A 21,932-nucleotide genomic window follows, 5' to 3' on the forward strand; every position below is an offset into this window, starting at 1 on the left:
ACCTGGGAAAAGAAGAATAAAGAACCATTATTCACACGATTTCAAATCAAGGTGCCACTCTTACACTTTTTGTAAGTGTGTAAAGTGTGTCAGATGACTGTGTGAATGTGTGACATTACATGTGTCTGTATGTGGGTTGCTGTTTGTGTGTCTGCAGATTCACAAATTAGGTTAAATAATTAAAAGACAAAAATTCACCACACTTTCAACACTTAAAATGATTCCTCCCTATCAGACTTGTTCTTTCACTCTCTCACTAATTATCAAACTACCTTGCCAAAAAAAGGAGACTGGCTCACCATCTTTGTCCAGAAGAATTACATGCATGCCTGCCTTCCTGCCTTTTGATTCTCCCTGAACTGCCTGATCTTTTTAATATTCAATGTTCACACAGCTTAACACAAAATGGTATATTTCAAATGATCACACTGGTGTGGCAGTACTCTTCAAAGGGTTCACTAACATTAAATACTTACCCAACTCTTCCTAACTTCATGACTACTCTCTTACTGTTAAATATTGAGTAATGAAAATGACATGGCTAAGTTAACGCGGTAATCCTAGCTAACGTTCATTGCTTGCTACTAGCTAGGTAACTTAGCTATGTTCCACGCAGATATGTATCTCACCTGATGTGTTTAATCCAATGACTCCTGGGGCCCGTTCTTCGTATGTCGCTAACTCATTTAGCTGGATTTGATTGTTGGCGATTTGGCATGATCTTGAATTCTTTGGTTCTTCGACGCTCATCCTGCACTTGCTGTCATAGCAACAGGTGCGTAAGCTTGAACTTGCTCGCGAGCAGGCTTATTTCATGTTAACAGGATTAGATCGCGATATAAGCAGAGCTGATACGGGAAGTCCTTTAGCGCAGCGCGATAGTGTTGGCTACTTTCTGAGATATATATTTTTTATATATTCTCATGACTCGTGAGGGTGTCGTTTACATTATTCATTTGTAAGAAACGCACATTAATGTTCGACTCGTCGGAGTTGGGCTTTAACAACAGCACAAACTGTTTGCATTGCCCTAAAATTCTTTGCGAGTGGCTCTTTCCTTTACACTATTGGAGATGCGGAGAACTTGATTGCTGACGGAGTGCTGTCTGTCGTGCCATTCGCAGCTGGTGCTCAAGCAGTTTTTAGGTGGGTTTTTTTTGTGTGTGTGTGTGTGGTATTTCCAAGCCACTTAAGACACAAGATTGTAATGCAGGTTTCTTTTTTTTTCAACGCAGATAGGCTATTATAATTTTTGATGAAGATCATGCAATTGTGACCATGCCGATTATGACTTATACAGTATGTCCCTCAGGCTTCACTAACGTGATTTGTGCCATAGACTATAGATCATAGACTGCACACGCACGTTCCCTTCAAGGCCTCAATGAAGGGGATTTTGTGAACAGAAAGGGGGCTCACAATGTTAATGTGCTGCCAAGTTACTATTACGATTCTTAATATTCCAGATTATACTATTATATCAAATTTTAACTGACTAAAATCTCTTAGATGGTGCGTGTCTATGTTCCATATCACAATTGTGAAAGCAAAATCACCAGGATCTGTGCATGACTCAAGAATTTTCAGAGATTCACACGCACATTATTTGAACGTGGTAAGGAAAATTATAAATATCAAGCTCACTGAATTACATACACTTATGCTGCTCCTAACAGAACCGCATTTTTCCATTATACAGGTGATTACAACAGGATCCTGCTTGCAGTGCTTGGAGACAGGTGTTTTATGACCCCATTCCCTGACCCAAACCCCAGACCAGTTACAATGCAGCTCTAGCCATCACAAGGGCACACAATGAAGTGAACTTTGGCCAACTAAATGGAAAGGTTTCAGTGTCTGAAAAGCCTGAGGGATACACTTGCAACTGACAGGGCCTGTGACATTGCATGTGCCATATTACACAGCATTGCCATCATCTGAAAAATAACAAAAAACAAGACAAATATGCTTAGTTCTTTGAGTTTTATTTTAATTGTTCTTAGTAAAGAAAAGCCAGTGATCAAGTCATCTTTTGCCTGCAATAAGAAATATTATGCAAGGTCAGCATTAGTACTCTGTGTCAAATAATATATTAGCACTTACTCTGAAGTTCCTTTGAAGCAACTCTATCTCCAGTGCCAGTTTTTTCTTTAAGTTGACAAGTTTTTTTTTCCAAAATACTCTATTTTCTAGGGGTAGAGGTAGGGGTGGATTGGGGTAAACTTGCCTTATGCAACAAAAATTAAAAGGAAAAGTACAACACTGCCCACCTCTGTATCACTGCTTTGTGCAAACTCTTCTGTTGGCTTTTCTGTAAACTAAATGTAGGCCTACTCACGTTATAAATGTATAATATGACTTAAAACTGTGGTTGTCCCTTCAAGTCGTGCATAACATGGCTAATTTGGCTAACTGCATCTGAATGTTTGCGTTACAAAGCTATCAAACTCACCACCGATTTAATGGTAAAACGAATTATCTTCACATTTGGGGTGAAACATTTAGAAATACACATCTTCAACATATTGAATAAAAATAAAAATGTACATCTCACCAGGCTGGTTCTTGCTGGTAGTGCCGTCCTCAAAAGCTCAGGATGAAATGGAAAATTCGAGTGATGGCTGACGGTTTAGATTATTGGTTGCCAGGTGTAGGCCTCTATCCCGTGCGATTCTGCTCTTTATGTAATTAAGTGTGTTTATAGAAAGCAAAATAATAATAATAATAATAAAAAAAAACATTGTGGGAATTGATTTTATCTATTTTACTTAGCCTATGTTAATGATCATTGGATGGGACTACATCTCCCACCCAAAATATTGTAGTCTATACCATATGAGATTAGTTGGGTTTGTGACCAAATCTGGCAACCATAAAGACACGCAATTAAAAAACACCCACATAAAATATTTAACTTTTTTTAAGCATATGCTAAATGCCTTAATATGGGTTACCTTATGAAACAATTTATTATAAAATTCCTAAGCTGAAATTACCTCAATAAACCAAAAAACGTCCTCTGTTGGGCTTGTCTGTTGGAATATTACTGTCATCAATTTAACAGTAATATAAGGATTACTGTAATTATTTTACCACTCTGCTGTTTTATTCAAAGAATAGCATAAATTGACAGCAACTTTCCTGTAAATCGCTTCTACAGTAAGACAAAGCTGGAAATACAGCAACAATACTGTAAAAGCTATCAAATTGACAGAAACGTACTGTAAACTGTTTCTACGGTAAACTTTCACTGATAATACATCAATAATACTGTGAAAACAACAGAAATCATTTACAGTGTTGCTCATGAACTCGAGCACGTCTCCAATTAATAAATAATTTAATTAATTTATTTAATTTAAATAAATTAACCGAAACTCAGCGTATAGGCTACTTTCCTCACAGACATGAGAATATAAAAAGCTGGAAATGTCTACTTTTAAACAAAACAATTCAAAACGAAAAGAAAAGAAATAGACAACTCTTTGCTTATAGGCTTGTTATGGCCAGCTTGTTACAAGCCGTGACATAAAAGAGAAATCAAACACCCAGCGCTTGATGAAGGGAAAAGGTTTTATTTTCTTTAACAAAATATAACAATAACCACTCATAACAAACAAGTCTAGTGAAAATAAAGAAATAAAGAAATATCAAGCAAAATAACTATAACAAAATATTAAGGCTACACGATAAGTATAAGAAAACAAATCAGTGGGATGCTATGAGCCGCTCCTGTGAGAAAACTATCCCACAGAGAATGCTAACCAAATGACAAAACAGAGCACTCAGTGGCGGAACTAGAAAATTATTTATGGGGTGGCGAGAGGGGGGCAGGACCTTTTGAGGGGAGGCGACATGGCAGACGTATATAATATACTGAATTTAATCACAGTTATCACAGTTTGTTGAGAAATAGTATGTACACTACAAAAGGGCACAGGCTGCCATTTACAAACTGACAAACTTAATCTCATGCAATCAAAAGCATTTGAGGTTTCATGTGAAACAGTTCATATTAGGAATAAGTGACCATACAATAAGTGATCTCACTTAATAGGAGATAGAAGTATGATAGAAGTAAGGGGCATTATCACAGGAAAGGCATTAAGGTAAGACACAGGTGATGAGTGGCAGATGTGTGAGAGGGGAAGCAAACCGTTTTTGACTGTGTCCAAGAGGCAACGTTGCAGGCAGCATTTGTACAAGAAGACACAATATAAAGAAAAACTTACTCATGAAGATCTATGGACTGAGCTGTACTAAAGTGAGCATAAATACACTGTGGAAATAAATGGGTCACGGCACTCAAACAAGGTACTGGACACCACTTTTATTGTTTACTCAGAACACACATTCTCCCCATTTGTCCCTCAGTAACTTGAAAAATTTTTTGACAGATGAGGTCTTTATTCAAAGCAGTTAAGGCAACATGAAAGGGACATTTCATGCATGTAAATATGAGCTGCTGTATCATCAAATCAACAAAGAGGCTCACAGAGTTGCAAAGTTATACTTTCGCTATTAAATGAGAGATCTAGCGCTAAAATGTGTTGTTTTTGAAGCTGAGCGCTCGTTGCCAATGCTATCAGTTGCATGGATACAGTGTTCTCTTGTGCCTCGCGCAGTCTTCACTTTGACGCGCGCTTCAATCTGTCGCTGTTGCGGAGACTTTCTATTCATTCCGGTGAAATCACAAAATAAATTGCACACAAACGTGTCCCTGCTTGATATAGACTGTAACCACTGATGAACATATTCAGTTTTGATGAGAGAAAAAAAACTATACGAGTGCGGATTAGAACCCGTAACCTCAGACACGCTTGGCAAAAGATCACTAGACCATTTAAGAACTCAACTTAAGACAAAAAACCCCCAATATGAACAATAACAAATTATTTATAGATATATTACACAAAAACATGGGCCATTTATACTCATCTCTGCAATCCCGTTCCATTACGCTCTCGGATCTCCTGGGCCCTAGGATATCAAAAGAGAGACAAAGAGAGGCAGAGAAAGAGAAATGCACAAACGATACACACCAAAACAAACATTTACGCACGTGAGAGAGCATCAGCAAGCAAATCCCTGCCGCGGATGTGTTTGATCAGTAGATGTAAAGGTTGTAACACAAGACTCAATCTCATAATTCTTTGTTTTTTACAACGCATTCGGTCAAAAAGGTCAAAGGATTACTTTCTCCTAGTGGTCCCCCCACGCCCAGAGTCTGGAGCCGTGATGGGGCTGAGCCGAGATGGGGCTCCAAACCCTACAAATATAATGTTATAATTATAGAATTTGCATGATAAAACAAGTTGCATATTATATGATATGTATATGTATAAATGAAACAAAGATAAATAAATGTATTTACCTTTTTTCTGTTCTCTTTTTTATGATAAAAATCCAGGCTTGGGTTCTCAGATACCAAAGTTGGCCTATCCCATGATTCCCATCCCTTACAAAAACTTTACCATGATAACTAGTTCACGCCAAAATAGTTAGTGACCACAGTTATTTTATGAAATGTAAAATTCAAACACAAAGATTTCAATCCTTACATTTTGTTTTGTGTAGAGGATAGCATGTAGCCTATGACTGTTTTTAGCAGTCATGGACGCGTTCGAAACTGCTTTGAAACTTTTGCGATCATTTGTATCGAACCAGGGATTCGTGGTCATAATTATTTCAATGGTTCTTTGTGACCCGACTCGTGAAACACTATATGTCTATATGTTTTTTACCTAATGAATTGTAGACATTTTCATGACAAATTTGTCATAATAAAAAGGAAAAGTTGTTAGTTAGTCTCTTATTGGCCTGACTAACCAAGCTCTCCTTTAAACTAACAAAACAAGCCTTACAATTATAACACATATTATACTGTCACTTCATATTTGATAATATTATAATGTGGCAACTGCATTCAATAGAAGACACTTAATAAAACATTTGCATTTTATTTGGTTTGTAAAAGGTGTTTTAAGCGTTCTGACCAGCAGGCGTCACCATGCAGCGATTCTCCCATCACTTCGAATGAGCAGGTTATCAAAGTTTGAAGGAATGAAAGTTATCATTAACAACATAACACCACTGCTCCTTACCACTGTGGAAGTACAACTGTCGTAATGTTTAAAACATGTCACTAAAAATACAGTCATTGTCGGAAAGATAGCTCGAGTTCGATTAATTCTGCCTGCGCGTATTCTCTATTCTAGAGGAATGTAGACTCGATTAGTTTGGGCTGGTATTCTGCGCGGGTGCTTCTGCACGCGGACTGAGTGCTATTTGTCATTGCATTGTAACGTTAGTTGTTGCCCTGTGACTAGAATTAAACCGCAAACGTCCACTTTTTACAATTATATCTGCAGAAATGGCTGATTCACAGGACGACAAGCTCTACAAAGCCGAATATGCGAAAAGTGGACGCGCCTCTTGCAAGAAATGCAAAGAAAACATTGCTAAGGACTCACTGAGAATGGCCATTATGGTGCAGGTAATGCTACTTTGACCCAATGCTGCTATTAAACATCATGGTATTTTGGTATAAGTTAAATGCATTTGTGTTTTGCAGGTATGCTTTTGAACGCATAGTGTAGTCAACGCAATTGCATTACACGTACCGTTATGTAACTTATGTAAGTTTCGCAGGCCCAAGAGGAATTTAAATGGTTATGGAATAAATATCAATAATGATTTCACATGTACATAAGTTTGCAATTGCTTTTAGTGGTGCATTAGACAACATTAACAAGAAACAAAAGGAAATATGGACACAATAAAAAAAAGCTGTGTTCTTGTAATGAATTGGTGATAATACAATGAATCCCTAAAGAAACAATGCGTTTGCAATGACTGAATTTCTCTTAGAGTTGGATTCATGGCTTAATAAACTCAATGTTTAGATTTGGTTATGATAGACTTCTGTAACAATTGACAATATATGTTTAGACATGATCTATTTTACTTCAAATCCTCAACCAAAAATGACCAAGCTGCTGACTGCTGTAATGTTATATTTGTATGTGCTTTCAGTTTCATTTTGCAGGGAACTAGTGTTTTAGCGGATGTTTCTTAATCATCCCGCTCCTGTCTGTCTCTCACAGTCTCCCATGTTTGATGGCAAAGTGCCTCACTGGCACCATTTTTCCTGCTTTTGGCTCCGGGCTGCAGTACAGTCACCCTCTGACATATCTGGATTTACTGACCTGCGCTGGGATGACCAGGAGAAAGTAAAGAAAGCCATTGAGAGCGGAGGTGTTACTGGAGGTGATTTGTTAAAATAATAGTCTTTTTAAAGGGTAAGCTCGGTATTTTACACTTAAAGCCCTTTTTTAAGATCGTTTCTGATTAAATAGAACGGTTAAGATTGAAATTTGGACAAATGCTGCTGTCCCGAGAATTTTCGGTTTCTGTGGTAGCAACCCCCCCGCACCTCCACAATTGTTTCAAAGGGGCACTGGAAAAATCATTCATAAAATACATTAAACTTTAGTTTACAAAGACGTGAAACTCACCGAGTGGTCTGGGGTGTTCACTGATATGCTCACACAAAAATCGCTGCAAAAGATGCTTTCCAACAGGTATTATCGTAGTTTTGGTACTGACTTAAGTCAATGGAGATGGACAAAACTACGATAAAACCTGTTGGAAAGCATCTTTTGCAGCGGTTTTTGTGTGAGCATATCAGTGAACACCCCAGACCACTCGGTGAGTTTCACGTCTTTATAAACTAAAGTTTAATGCGTTTTATGAATGATTGTTCCAGTGCCCCTTTGAAACCATTGTGGAGGCCGGGGGTGCTACCACAGAAACCGAAAATTCTCGGGACAGCAGCATTTGTCCAAATTTCAATCTTAACCGTTCTATTTCATCAGAAACTATCTTAAAACAGGGCTTTAAGTGTAAAATACCAAACTTACCCTTTAAACTAAGCAATGATTTGGTTTGGTAAGATTTGCCATATGGGCTGCAAAGCAGTTAGGCTTAACCCTCTGAGGTCTAAGGCAGTGGTTCTCAACTCCAGTCCTCGGGACCCACTGCTCTGCACATTTTGTATGTCTCTCTTATCTGACACACTCAGTTCAGATCAAGGAGTGTCTCCTAACGAGCTGGTGATCTGAATCAGGTGTTAAATAAGGAGACATAAAAAATGTGCAGAGCTGTGGGTCCCGAGGACTGGAGTTGAGAACCACTGGTCTAAGGGTTTTTGGTGTCCTTGAGGTGTTCTGACATGCTCTGACATTTGTGCTTTTTTCAGTTATTTATAAACATGTTAATGGCAAAGGTGTAAATTTACTCTATATAACACAAACGGGGCTACCGTGATATGTGAGCAACATGTATGTACATGTTTGTATTTTTTAGAGAATAATGTTTATGCGTGGTTATTGAAAAAACTAAAACTTAGTGTCTGAAATAAGGCCACAAAACACATACTAAATATGTGTCCACAAGACTTTTGACTGAGTGTTGTTGCCTAGAATGTTTGCTTCAAAATGATCTGAAAATCATCCTGCCTAATCATTTACACAAAACAATACATTGATTTAAATTTTATAAGACACCCTTTGTTTGGAAAGGCAATATGCGTGGAGGCGTGTTCACACCTGAGAAGACAAAGGCCGGATAATGTGCCACATACATAATGAGCTGCATATTAATTAGCCCTTTCACACAAGAGTGTCACAGGGTCCCAAAGAATGCAAGGACAAAAGAAATTATCTATATATACATATTTTACAATTAGAAATTGGTACCAATTACAAATAGGTTACAATTACAACAACAATTACAATTTTAACAATATTTCAAGTGTATTTCTTTGTAAAAAGTATACATTTTATCATACGTATTAAAAAAGGTAAGGATTCATTAGTTTGAATATTGGAACAAACACTATAATAACATCTTAGTTGATAATTCAATATAGCTACTTTATTTTTGATAAAACATCATATAGTATATTTAACTATGAGCAGAAATTGGTGAACAAAAGCTTACCTATTTAATGTGACTGTAGTCTTTTTTTAGTCAAAACTTTATAATCTATCCAAAACTAATCACAAAATCTCGTCTAAACATTCATATTTAGTCTGTAACATTGTGTATGATATATTAGCATATACATGTGAATTTGCAGTTTGTTGCTTATACAGACATTTTATTTCAACATATTTCAGTCTATTTTTACTCATCTTAGTAGGCTATAGCAATATAGTTTGGATGTGTTCATGTAAACATAACGTTTACTAATGTAGGTGCGAGAGTGAATGAACGGCACAGACACGCGCTGTATAACTGTAGTAAACAAAGCGCGCGCGTCTGTGCCGTTCATTCATAATTTAGCCTACACACAGACACGCAATTCATATTTAAACAGTCTTTTTGCGGTTTACAGTCAGACACTATTCAATATCGCGATTAGAACAAAGCACTTAAGAATAAATGACTTACTACATCAGCTGGATCCGTTGCTCCTCAAAATGAAACTACCAGCACTTCTGGTACATTTTCCAGGGTTATTAGATAGTATTATTCCTCACAGCGTATGGATACGCTGTGTACACAGCTGTAGTAAGATACTTACTAAACACGATGTGTTTTATAATCCAGCTGGTGGGCGTTGGCATGTTTGAATGACTTGCCTTAGAGATCATTTGCGGTTGAATACCGCACGCTCTCCGTGGGCGTGGCACATTAACGCGTAATTAGGTATAATGAGCTGGAAAGAAAAAGACTGACATCTCTCTCTTTTCATACAGATTACATACTGAGAATATTTGTTTTTTTTTATATTAAATTAATTCATTTAAAAGAAGAGAGTTCAAGCTTCATTATGGCAAAACACTCGTGCCTGTATGACAAGTATTCGCGGAATTACAGTTAATTTTCGGAAGGGTTTCAGAATGGACTTAACTGACAGAGAGAAGGCAGAACGCGCATCATGTTTGTTTTTCTTTATTTGGCGAAAAGCACAACACTTTGTTTTTATTGTGAGTATCCACAAAAAAGATAGACACTTATCAAGATCTAATGATGTAAATACTTAATATGTAAGATCAAAATCAACAGAGTATTTTGAGTTTCTTTCGCGCTGATAAGAAAAAAAGCGAGACTATCGCGCCCGGGCGATAGTCGACCTCAGAGGGTTAATTCACTAAGTCTTAAATTAATTCATTAATCCACCTTGCTTTGCAGGGAAAGGAGAGCAGAAGGGAGCAGCTAAAGGGGAGAAGACACTGAATGACTTTGCTGTGGAGTATGCCAAATCCAACAGAAGCACCTGCAAGGGATGTGATCAAAAGATTGAAAAGGTACATAATGCATTTCCTTTTGTTTAAAGGGGCCCTATTATGGATTTTTGAAAATGGCCTTTCATGTAGTGTGTAACATAGCTCTAAGTGAATGAAAACATCCTGCAAAGTTTTAAATCTGAAAGTTCACCGTATATAGAGTCATTGTCTTTCAAAAGTAAGAGTCGACTCTGAGTCAATTTAATGAATCGTTTTTCAAACGAGTCATAAGCCGTTTCGTTGTGACGTCAAGACGAAACAGTATATTGCCCGCCCACTTATAGCACGCGCAGACACCAGGGAAACGTGAAACCCCCTCAAACCGGCAGCTGATTCCTGTGGATACTGGATAGCATCATGTCGAGAAGACGGCGCTGTGCATAGTGTGAAGGTAAAGCCAGTTTTCACTCCCCAAGGATGAGCATGTGAAGAATCAGTGGTTAAAATTAATCTTTACCACGATATCGCAGCAGTATAATCCTAAACTTCTGCTGTGTTCCCTTTTTTTAACTGACGACTGCTTCTCAAATCTCAGAGGTCAATGCAGGATTCACAAACCGCTTACTCTTGAAAGATGGTGTTCAAAATACTTCGTTTTGAGTTTTATATTGTGTAGGGCTCCTGCTAACTGGCTAACTCACATTATTACTATCTTACTGAAATACTTCTGCTAATCAGCTGCGGACCACTATTACCTAAAACTGTGTCTATTAATGCAGATTATCTGTTGTTCTCACTAAGGAAATATTTGTTTTACCAACGTTTATGTTACATCAGATCATTCACTCTAGAGCTTGGCTAATGTACGTTGCATACATGCACTGTTATTGATCAGGGCTCGAAATTACCATTTTGGTTCCATATGCTCCTGAAATTTAATCTGTGCGACCTAAAAATATATTTGGGAGCATTTGTGCGAGTGCAAATAATGGTTGTGGTGCGACCTGTTTTTATTTCTCCACAAAACGTTAGCAAATTACTGCACAGTGTCAGAGCCCGTCTTACTCTGAGAGCCTTGGCACTTCCTATTAGCCCCATTGTATCATCTTGGTTGCAGTTCCATTAGAATTCCACTGGAGGTGATCGCGGGCGAGTGCAGAATGAATGGGAGTCTATGGAGCTAGACGGCTAAATGTATCCCTTTCTCCTGCTTGTCGTTGAATCAACGTAGATTTTATTGTTGATTCCGCAAGTTCAATATAGTTTATAGTCTATAAAATTGTATCACGTAGCCAAGAATATTTGCTCCAAAAACTATGTGAAAATCATCTTGCATACTCACTTAGATAAGACAATGTATTGATTTAAAATTTGTATGACGTGTTTTGTGTGAGAAAGCTTTATGCGAGGAGGCGTGGTCTCATTAATATGAATGCATTTTACACCTGAGAAAGACAAACACCCTGCCCTATTGGCCCTATCAGGTGCTATCAGGCCCGATCATTATGAGGAGCCTTGCACAAAGAATGAGGAGAAATTAAAAAAAGAATGGCTTTTAGATTGTCTGGATTTATTTACAACACAACATGATCCTAAGATGCACAACAAAGGACAGAAAGCACATTAGTAAACACACTGATCTAAAGAAAAATACTTAAACAGTCACACACCTTTGTGCCATTCCTGAAACAAAGTAGCCTACATACCTGTCATGTCCAAGGTGTTTGACTTTCATTTTACCATGTTCATGTACAGAGACTCATGTGAATGTTGAAGTCAGCAGGACTCATCCAGTGGCATCTGGTCCCTTTCTAAAAAATAAATAAATAAACACCTGTGAACATGTTGATATCAAGACAAACTATAGGGCTGCACGATTCTCGCAATACACACACACACACACACACACACACACACACACACACACACACACACACACACACACATATACACCCACTGCCGTTCAAAAGTTTGGGGTCGGTATGATTTTTAATGTTTTTAAAAGAAGTCACTTAACTTCACAAAGGCTGCATTTATTTGATTAAAAATACAAAACAAACCCAGTAATATTGTGAAATAATATTTCAATGAAATCGGCTGTTTTCTATGTAAATATATAGTAAAGTGTAATTTATTCATGTGATCAAAGCTGAATTTTCAGCATCATTACTCCAGTCTTCAGTGTCACATGATCCTTCCGAAATCAGTATAATATGATGATTTGATGCTCAAGAAACATTTTTCATTATCATCAATGTTGAAAACTGGAGTAATGATGCTGAAAATTCAGCTTTGATCACAGGAATAAATTACGCTTTTTACTATATATTCACATAGAAAACAGCTGTTTTACATTGAAATAATATTTCACAATATTACTGGGTTTGTTTTGTATTTTTAATCAAATAAATGCAGCCTTGGTGAGCATAAGTGACTTCTTTTAAAAACATTAAAAATCTTACCGACCCCAAACTTTTGAACGGCAGTGTATATTTGCATATGTATTTTGTAAATATATATATACGAACACCTAGTTTGTTGTGCCTTGTATATAGGCATGTGTAGGGCTGCATAAAATAATAACAATAGCCTAGATAGCAGGCAGCCTATAAATCGTTAAAAATGATAATTTCAGTAACACTACACAAGACAAACATATATTGTTTATCATATGTTACTTCAAATATTTCTATTCGTTATGAAATGAGATGAGTTTGGCGTGAAGCCTAATGTGTGGCGTGTTTTGCTTTTCAAACACACAGCGTGACTCAGACCCAAACTCAGCGCGTGCAGCGATCGAGCCACTCCAAACTATGAAACATTATTGTTACATTATACATCTACGTTTGAGCAGATATCCACAAACACAGTATTTAACAGTAAACACAGGTCTAAACATTAAAATATTCACCATATTAGAATAAACACTCATACTAGGATACTTGTATCTCATTTCATAACATTTTAAGCTGGCACCAGTTTAGTAGCTACAATGTAAAGTTTATGCAACAGTAAAACACTTACTATTATGTCTCTTACCTTAGAAATTGTTCTCATAGACAAAACGTCGTCTTCTGAGGTAAATCCAAAGTAAATCCACAGCACAAACAGTCTTCCAAACTGATGAAAAGTAGAGAAATACTGGAGTCGTTGATTCTTTGTTTCGAGCTGATGAGGGCGTTAACAGCTCTGCGTTCCTTCACGTGGATCATTTGAATGAGAACAGCTCGAACTTGTGGGGGTGTGGTCAAATTAAAGTTAATGAGCTCGGGCTGGAGAAACTGTACATGTCATTGCTTTCATACGGACTTCTTAAACCGAGAATATTTGTTTTTGATATGATTTATTTAAAAAAAGGAGACTTCAAGCTTTGTAAAGACATTACTTTCATGTGTGGGTGGCAAGTATTGGCTGAGTTACAGATCAGTTTCTGTCGTGTTTCAGAATGAACTTCACATTGAGAGAGAAGGCAGAACGTGCATCATGTTTTTTTTCTTTATTTTACGAAAAACACAACTTTTTGTTTTTATTTTTAGTGTACACAAAAAAGAAGACATTTAACAGTTTTTAATGATGTATAACACTTGCCTGTATGACAAAAATCGACGGAGTTATTTGAGTTTCTTTTGCACTGATAAGAAAAAAAGCACGCGATAGCCGACCCCAGGGGGTTAATCACCAGAATGCTGCCGGTCGTTCCACTATACTGGCAGAGCGAAACGTCAAATTTGGTGGGTGCTCCTAAATTTTTGCTGGTGCTCCTAACTTTTCGTTGTTGGTAGCACCAATGCTACCAAGTAAAAAAGTTAATTTCGAGCCCTGTTGATACAGTTTCCACGTATTCACTGGCCTGGCTAACGTCAGGCCTCATCTCATTGAGACGTGGGTCTGGGAACCACGTTCATTTTCTCGTATTTGAGGCGTGGTTTACTAGTGCCCAGAGCCGTTTATTGGGTGCTACGAATGTCTATCAAATGCGCCTGTACGTAGCTCATAGCCAATTGTTTCAATTATACCAGATGACGTATGTAGAGCGACAGAAATTAGACGAGGAAGAAGAGATTTAACTAAATTACTTAGAACAATATCTAAGGCTGCATCGAAAGGTAACTTCGCGTCTGCTGCCATGTTGGATCCATAGGTATAAACAAACTGCTTTGGTGTGTCGCATAGACGTCGTCATCGTCTTGCTGGTCCCTCCCCGTTCTGTGATTGGTCTCCTCGCTGAGGCGAAAATCTGGTCCATGGAATCCAGACTGCCTAGCAGCGTGAATAAAATCGCGTTGCGTGCAAGGCAGCATGGGGAAACCCAGGCTACGTATTCACCGCAGTATATTAGAAATATACTCGGTAAATAAATTAGTACAAGTAAAAAACATGCACTTGTTAATGCTGATGGTGAGGAATTACAGTTGCAACATCTTATAATGTACCTCAAACTGAGTAGTGTATCACTGTGAAACGTCCTTCTCAAGTTGTCCTGGCGATGGAGGTTCAGGTTGAATAACAGTGTTTCATCATCGGACTCGCACTCGCATTGATATGGTAAAATTGACGTCATTGTTCGTTACTGTGTTTAGTTTACAGCCTCAGGACAAGCAGAGCTGAAGTTGTTATGGCAATGGGTGTTTTTGTTCTCGACGCGCTGTACATGGTAGGCCAATCACAACAGACTGAGCTGTCTAGCCTATCAGAACAGAGTAGCTTGCGGAAAGGAGGGATTTAGAGAGATTGATTCATTTGCTGAGACGTTTGAGAATCATTGAAAATGTGATGATGTGCAAATGTATATTATGAGGAAATTAAACAGTTTTTTTTTTTACCTTTGATGCATGTAAACATGTTGTAGGAGACTCCACAACAACATTAGGAAACTTTAAAATAGTATGATAGGGTCCCTTTAACAAATTATGCTTTTTGAACACAAGACATTAGTTATAAGTTAATCTGTTCTTCCCTGCTGATGTTCAGGACCACATCCGTGTGTCAAAGAAGACAGTGGACCCAGAGAAACCTCAGCTTGGTCTGATAGATCGCTGGTACCACACTAGCTGCTTTGTGAGCCAGCGTGAGGAACTATTGTTTAAACCAGAGTACAGTGCCGCCCAGCTCAAAGGTTTCGGAGCTCTACGAGATGAAGACAAGGAGGAGCTGAAGAAAAGACTTCCCGCAGTGAAGAATGAAGGGTGAGCATTCGATTTATTTTTGCTGTCATGTTGCCTCAAACTGTTTAAGCACAGTTTTAGGTTTTACAAGAAATGCAGCATACCTGTTTATGAAACTGGATAGGTTTGTGTAGCAATTTCAGCTTAATAGATTTGAATGGATTGTTATTGCTGCTTCCATTAACACCAGTGTGTATATTTTACAAACTATAAATGTATTATTTTGGTAGTACTTATGTATATATAAATATGTCTGAAACCTAAAATAAACATTAGGCTATGTGGTTGAAAACATTGAATAGTTGTGGTATATGACAAGCACTGAGCGCATCCAATTTTTTGGCGGGAAACTTTTATGGCTCGTTTCCACTGAGAGGTACGGTACAGTACCATACGGTTCGGTTTGGGTCGGTAAACCATAATCCGGCTAGCGTTTCCACCGCCAACAGTACCCTTACTTGATAGGCGTGGTGTTTGGCGGAAAGAAGCGATCAACGTCATTTTCGCGCGAAGAAGAGAGCGACATAGTAAACAACAATGGATGACATACAGCAGATCTTGTTCTTGCTTCTCGGCATGTTTGTCACAAGAAAAAGCGCCGGCATTACGCGTTTCTCAATATCAAGTAGCCTACGCAAAGTCCAACTCAGGAGAATGACTCCCGAGGACGCGAGTCCAGTAATTCTGCTAATGGAACAGCGCATTCTTGAAAGCGCCACTCCATTCGCTCTGCTATTCCGGTTATCTCCATATGTACATTTTAGGCAACAATAAAACGAAATATGTTATAAAACACCACTCTGCTTCTTTTCGATTTCATTTAAATACATTTTAAACATTATAAGCACACAAATGTGGTTCAGGCACTGCATGTATGTATGGTAGCCTATATTTATAACAAAACTAAATATAAAACACAACCCTGCCTCTTTTCCTTCAAATTTAAAAATATTAAACATATTCCAGGCCATATGTGCATTGGTACAAATGTTGCAATAAACAACATTACAGATGATCTTGTAATAAAATAAAAAATGACAAAACTCAACCCTATCTCTTTTTGTTAAATTTCAGTTTCAGCCGAGGAAAGGCTGTTCCAGATGGGATACATGAGCGCCGAGCGCCCGGTGATTGCTTGGAATGGATCTCAGTCAAATTATCATAAATCTATAAATAAACCACAGATTTGAGCTTTAAAAAACTACATTCTTGCCTGAAAACTCTTAAAACTACATTTCGTGACACAATAACAGTAGCATTATATTTCAACTGTATATTTAAAAATGGCGCTTCTAATCCCCTTGTAGCACGCGCAAGTGACGATACTCTGTCAACCAATCAACGTTCTGCAGTGAGTCTAGCTCCACCTTTTAGTACCGTACCACTGTGCTAGGTACCCCAACGGAAGGGTACCTAAAAAGTGGTACGGTACGGTTCGGCTTTTTGGTTCCATTCACAACTTTTGACAGTGGAAACGCAAATAATTGCGTACCGTACCGAACTGTACCGTACCACTCAGTGGAAACAAGCCATTATATTGGCGGGATATTTTTTTTCCGCCAATATAAAAGTTTGATCTTTAATATTTTTAAATGAAAAAAATTAATGCAGGAATAAATGTTAGTATTGTATTGTAAAGTTGTACTGCAAAATGAAATTGGCACTCTTTTTATTTTACAGTGAAATATTACAATAGTTTTATTTCTTGTTTTGTGAAAAAAATTTTTTTTTAGTAAATATTTATAATCATATTAAAAATAATAATAACTACTATTATTTTATAGTTATAATAATATAAAATCACAAAATTGTCCAAAATTTGTCCAAATTGTACAGTTTAAAAAAAAAGTTAAAAAAAGTATTTTCTCTCTCAAATCAAAGAATGCTTCTTAGAAACATAGATTAGGGCTGCACAATATTGAAGAAAAATGCGATAACTCATTAAATAATGCGATATTCGATATGCAATATAATAATGCTTAAAAAGTGTAAAATAAACTTAAATTATCTTTAAAATATATGTAAAATTATATTAACTACATACATGTTTCACATTCTTTTTGTAACAAGGAAACATCTCTACAACATCTGAAAGTGAACAGCAGTGTTTTACTGTAGCATAAGTGTTATTTTAACATCAGTGTAAACCACAGGGTTTCAGGTTATCCTACATTAGGTTTAGTTAACAACAGAAACTAAATAATCAAATGTAAATAAAAACGCTGTATGAATTAAATATACATCCTGATTCTTATTAAAGCTACAAAGCTACGAGCAGTGAGGGATTTTCTCTTTGTCTTTTGTTCATGACCCCAGTTATTGCAAGCCATTGCGATATGCATATCGCGATATATACATTTGCAATATTCTGATAATTTTGATATATTTTACAGCCCTAATGTAGACAAGAGTGACTCGTAGAAAATATAGGTCTGGATTTACACATCAAATCACCTTAGAATTTAGTTTTTACTCCCATTGTTTTGATTCTTTTCAGGCTTTACTTTAGGACTAGATTAAGTCTTAGGTTCTTTGGGTGTTGTTGCGTCCCCCATCATCATTCTGCTCATCACCATCACTGATGCCCCTGCCGCATAGAAAGATAGCCTTGAAGGCTTTTCTGAAGGTTTTCATCTTGTAGGCGTAGAGGAAAGGGTTAACAGCCGAGTTTGCATGGGAGAGAATAATGGCCGTTAGTAGCAGCGGTAGGGGAACGGGACATGAAGGGCACAGTAGCAGGAAGCAGTTTATGATATGAAGTGGAATCCAGCAGACCGTGAAAAGGAAGAGGACCAGAAAGAGCGAAGTGGCCATTTTCATCTCTTTCTTCATCTTCGCCGTTCCCTCTGTGTTGGTCGCGCCGCCCCGCTCTGCTGCAATCCTCCTCATCTGTCGTTTGACTGTGACGAAGATCTGCGCATAGATGAGGAACATCACCACCAGTGGGAACAGGACGCAGGCAAAGAAGTTGAAGTAGACCATGTAGGTCATATCCACCACAAACACGAAGAAACAGTAGCCCGACTCAGATAGAGGCTTGTGCCAGCCCATCAACGGCACCAGACCGATCAGGAAGGCCAGTGTCCAAGTCACACACAAAACCAGCACTGCGTTGCGAGGTGTCATGAGCCGGTGGTACTGGAAGGGCATGAAAATGGCCACGTAACGCTCCACAGCGATCGCCAGCAAGCTGAAGATGGAACTCTGGGTTAACATGATGAGCACAGATAACATTAGCAAACACAGATACAGATTGTGCCGTGGAATTCCCAGGTCCGTCATAATGGCGCAAGGGATCGCCAGGGCACCCACGCATATATCCGCCACTGCTAGCGACACCAGGAAGTAGTTCGTAACCGTTTGGAGCTTTCGATTCAGTCCCACTGCAACACAAACCAGCAGGTTGCCCACGGTGGAGAGGAGGGCTATGATGAGCTCGGCTATCGTATAAGGCAGGTTTATTGATGCTAGGATGTTAGGTGCAACTGTTGTAGTTGTTGTAGTAGAGGTAGTTTGGGTATGTTTATCTTGCGTAAGTGTGGACATGGTGGACAGGCCATAGGTGAACTGCACAAATGTGTTATTTTCATAAGAGGTGACATTCATAAAAGTCTTGTTGAGGTAGAGCAGAGTCGGCGAGAAAGTGAAGTTGGCGATAGACTCATTCATTTTGACCTGTAGATATAAAACCAAGCCAGGAAGAAAAACGATGATTGAAAATCAGTTATTAAGCTTTGCATTAAAGGTGCAGTGTGTGATTTTTAGCGGCATCTAGTGCAGGGCTCGACATAAGCAATGGCCCGATGGCCCGGGGCCAGTGACTGGCCATCAGCAAAACAAACAGCAAACGTCATACACAGTGGTGCGAAGAGTGTCAATGTTACTTCAGGTTATTTATAACGTGTTAAAATGTCAAAGAACTACGAGGCTGATACGAGAAAGAGGACATTCCTAGTAGGGCTGGGCAGTATATCGAGTTTGTACAATATATCGGTTTTTTTTAAACGATATGGAATGAAGCAATACCGTTTATATCGATACAGTAGTTTGATACGAGCACATCTGAAAAATATAGCGGAGGAAGCAATGTGAGCTCCTGCAGTGAAATAACAGTACTATTGTCCTAAACATGACACAAGTTTATATTAAGCGCTTCAAAATAACTGGTAAGATATAGTTTAGTTTAAAGCAGCTTGCCCTGTCAGATGACTGACAGATAAATACTGGCGCTGTTTAATGCGTTTGAGATGTGGTGCTTTCCTTTGTGCTTAACTTACATTTCACATGTATATTCTCCATCTGTAAATGTTAGAAAGTCAAACAAATATGTCCATTTCACTGTCAGCAGAGGACGAGCTTCTACAAGTGAATCTCCGCTAAAATTCAAGCTTCCGTGAACGAGCGCCCGCGCATGCGCGCCAAACAGACGAGCATAATAGAAGAGTAGTGCAATAAAAATATACGTTGTTAAAATATTTGTTGTTGGAGACAATAAATTTGCCATATGTGGAATTTTAAACCTACAAGTATATTTTTATGAGAGTGACCATTATAATGGGGTAATCAAATGCAGGCTAAAATAATTAGTGTTTGCTTTTGTTTTTATTTTCATTTTTAGTTTAGCCTTTATTCATTTTAAAAACAAAGTTTTTAGATTGTAATGTTACAATTTTAGAATGTAATGTGATTTTAACCACCTTTTTGTACATAATATAGCCTATTGCATAGCCTACATTACATTTGTTTCCATATCCTTCAATTTCAACATTTTGTTCTTCATTTTTAAAATTTTTTTTCATTGACAGCTTTTTTAGGTCATAAATGTTAAACGAATGACAAAAAATAATCAGGCAAACTAATATACTTTTGTCTAATTTCGCCATTTTGAAGTGAAAATAGGCCTATGGACGTTACTCATCACTCATGTAATGTAATAATTAGTTTACTGTCATTGTGAGGGGACAAGAAAAATTAATCCTAATGTATACAATAAATACAGTTTAATGGAAAAGCGCTTTTCCTTATATTTCTTTCAGGGCCAGTAAAAAATATAGAAGGGGCCAGCTAAACTCTGATCTACTGGCCCTGGGTGCCAGTGGGGATTTTTTTTTATGTTGAGCCCTGATCTAGTGGTGAGGTTACGAATTGCAACCAACAAAAGTTACGGTGGCCGATAGGAAAATGTCATTGTCTGAGACAGCAGAGAGTAGCCAGTTCAGCAATGAGGTTTCTTTACAAGGATAAATTAAGAAATTAATTATTCAGTAAAATTATATGTTATTGCGAATATTATTGTTACTTGTTCATCATTGTGTCAGTGTTTTATTCGCTGAACTAAGCTTGCTTCCTTGCACGAAGAGCAACATAGTAACGAAGCGCGTTTGTCCGTTTAGGGCTACTGTAGAAACATGTCGGCGCATTTCAATGTAAGGGGATCCGCGGTGTATGATTTTTTTACACATTTTACACACTTACATTTGATCAAATTCAGTTTTAATAAAAAGGGCTGTTATCAATCAAATTAATTTACACTGCAAAATTACAACTGTAAAAATATTATGAGATTAATTTTTAAACAAATAATAAAATAAAAAATAAAATCAATGATACCTTTAAACAATAAATCAATAGGTGGCGGCAAGTGACCGTCTTAATAAATGAATCATTGAGTCATTCATTAAAACGAGTTGTTCAAAATAATGAATCATTCAGTAACAAAACACAGCGCTTTAGTGTTGCTTTTCTTTTGTAACTATTTTCGTCAGTGAAATAGAACAAAACCAGTCAATATTGCGTCAAAAATGTAAGTTTCTACATATAAACTAGGCTACTTGTTTATTAAACTATAAATTAAATGTAACTTGCAATCGTGATATTATAGAACAGCCCTTAGTCGTGTTATGTTACTTAAATATATCATATATTATAAATAAATAAAAACTCAACATTTCTACCTCAGTATGTTTCTTCTGTGAGTTTTTGCATGAGCTGTTAGGCTCATTTGTTTTGATTTCTCCACTAATGTCTCTATCACAAATAGACAGGCAGCACAGCTTCCAGAAACTATCCATTACCAATCTCTGTGTACACTGACTGTATAAGATCAAAACCATCTTGCGTTTCGATCGGTCGGGCAAGTAAAACTCTTTCACTTGCAACTTAAAAATCCCCTTTTCCCGGACAAGCAGACAAGTGTTAATGTCGCTCCCTGTGTTCATTCTCGATTTGTTTCGTGCTGTAAAGCGGAGCAGATGATCAGGTCACGTGCGCTCGTGCTGCCGTACGCTTGAACTGAGGCGCTACAGTGATCGAGCAGAAAGAGATTGCGACAGCTCGAGAGACGTCTATGGTCTCACTCCAGTCTATATTAAATTAGCCAATTGTTATTGTGAAGTTTATTGTGCTTGCAATTTATGACTGTATAGGCTGAGAGAGTTTATGGCTTCGGGAGGGGCGGATGTGCGCGTGCGCGAGTCATTCAGAACACAAGAAAAAATATTGCAAAACAGAACATGGCAAAATAATCGTTTCT

General features: G+C 37.7%; 2 protein-coding genes across 2 annotated transcripts in view; one reads left to right on the plus strand and one right to left on the minus strand.

The window, feature by feature from the left end:
• The first annotated feature begins 3,417 nt into the window (after window positions 1–3,417).
• The window catches only part of parp1 (poly (ADP-ribose) polymerase 1), a 50,499-nt gene continuing 31,984 nt past the window's right edge, over window positions 3,418–21,932 (plus strand). The window contains exons 1-4 of the mRNA XM_077221191.1: window positions 3,418–6,496; window positions 7,107–7,269; window positions 10,201–10,316; window positions 15,207–15,421. Of these exons, the coding sequence (XP_077077306.1) occupies window positions 6,374–6,496; window positions 7,107–7,269; window positions 10,201–10,316; window positions 15,207–15,421 (617 nt within the window). The 5' untranslated portion in view covers window positions 3,418–6,373. The remainder of the gene's footprint in view (window positions 6,497–7,106; window positions 7,270–10,200; window positions 10,317–15,206; window positions 15,422–21,932) is intronic.
• On the minus strand, window positions 17,924–19,069 carry adorb1a (adenosine receptor B1a). Its single transcript, XM_077219968.1, has one exon. It carries the CDS (start codon window positions 19,067–19,069, stop codon window positions 17,924–17,926), a length of 1,146 nt encoding a protein of 381 aa, XP_077076083.1.

This window comes from Siphateles boraxobius, unplaced genomic scaffold (assembly GCF_051911475.1).
Source record: "Siphateles boraxobius isolate OS27281-9 unplaced genomic scaffold, OSU_SipBor_1 8, whole genome shotgun sequence".
In the NCBI taxonomy this organism is placed as follows: Eukaryota; Metazoa; Chordata; class Actinopteri; order Cypriniformes; family Leuciscidae; genus Siphateles; species Siphateles boraxobius.

What these genes read in the sequence shown, in the direction of transcription:
- adorb1a (XM_077219968.1), bottom strand. Translation starts at nt 19,069, where the DNA reads ATGAATGAGTCTATCGCCAACTTCACTTTCTCGCCGACTCTGCTCTAC.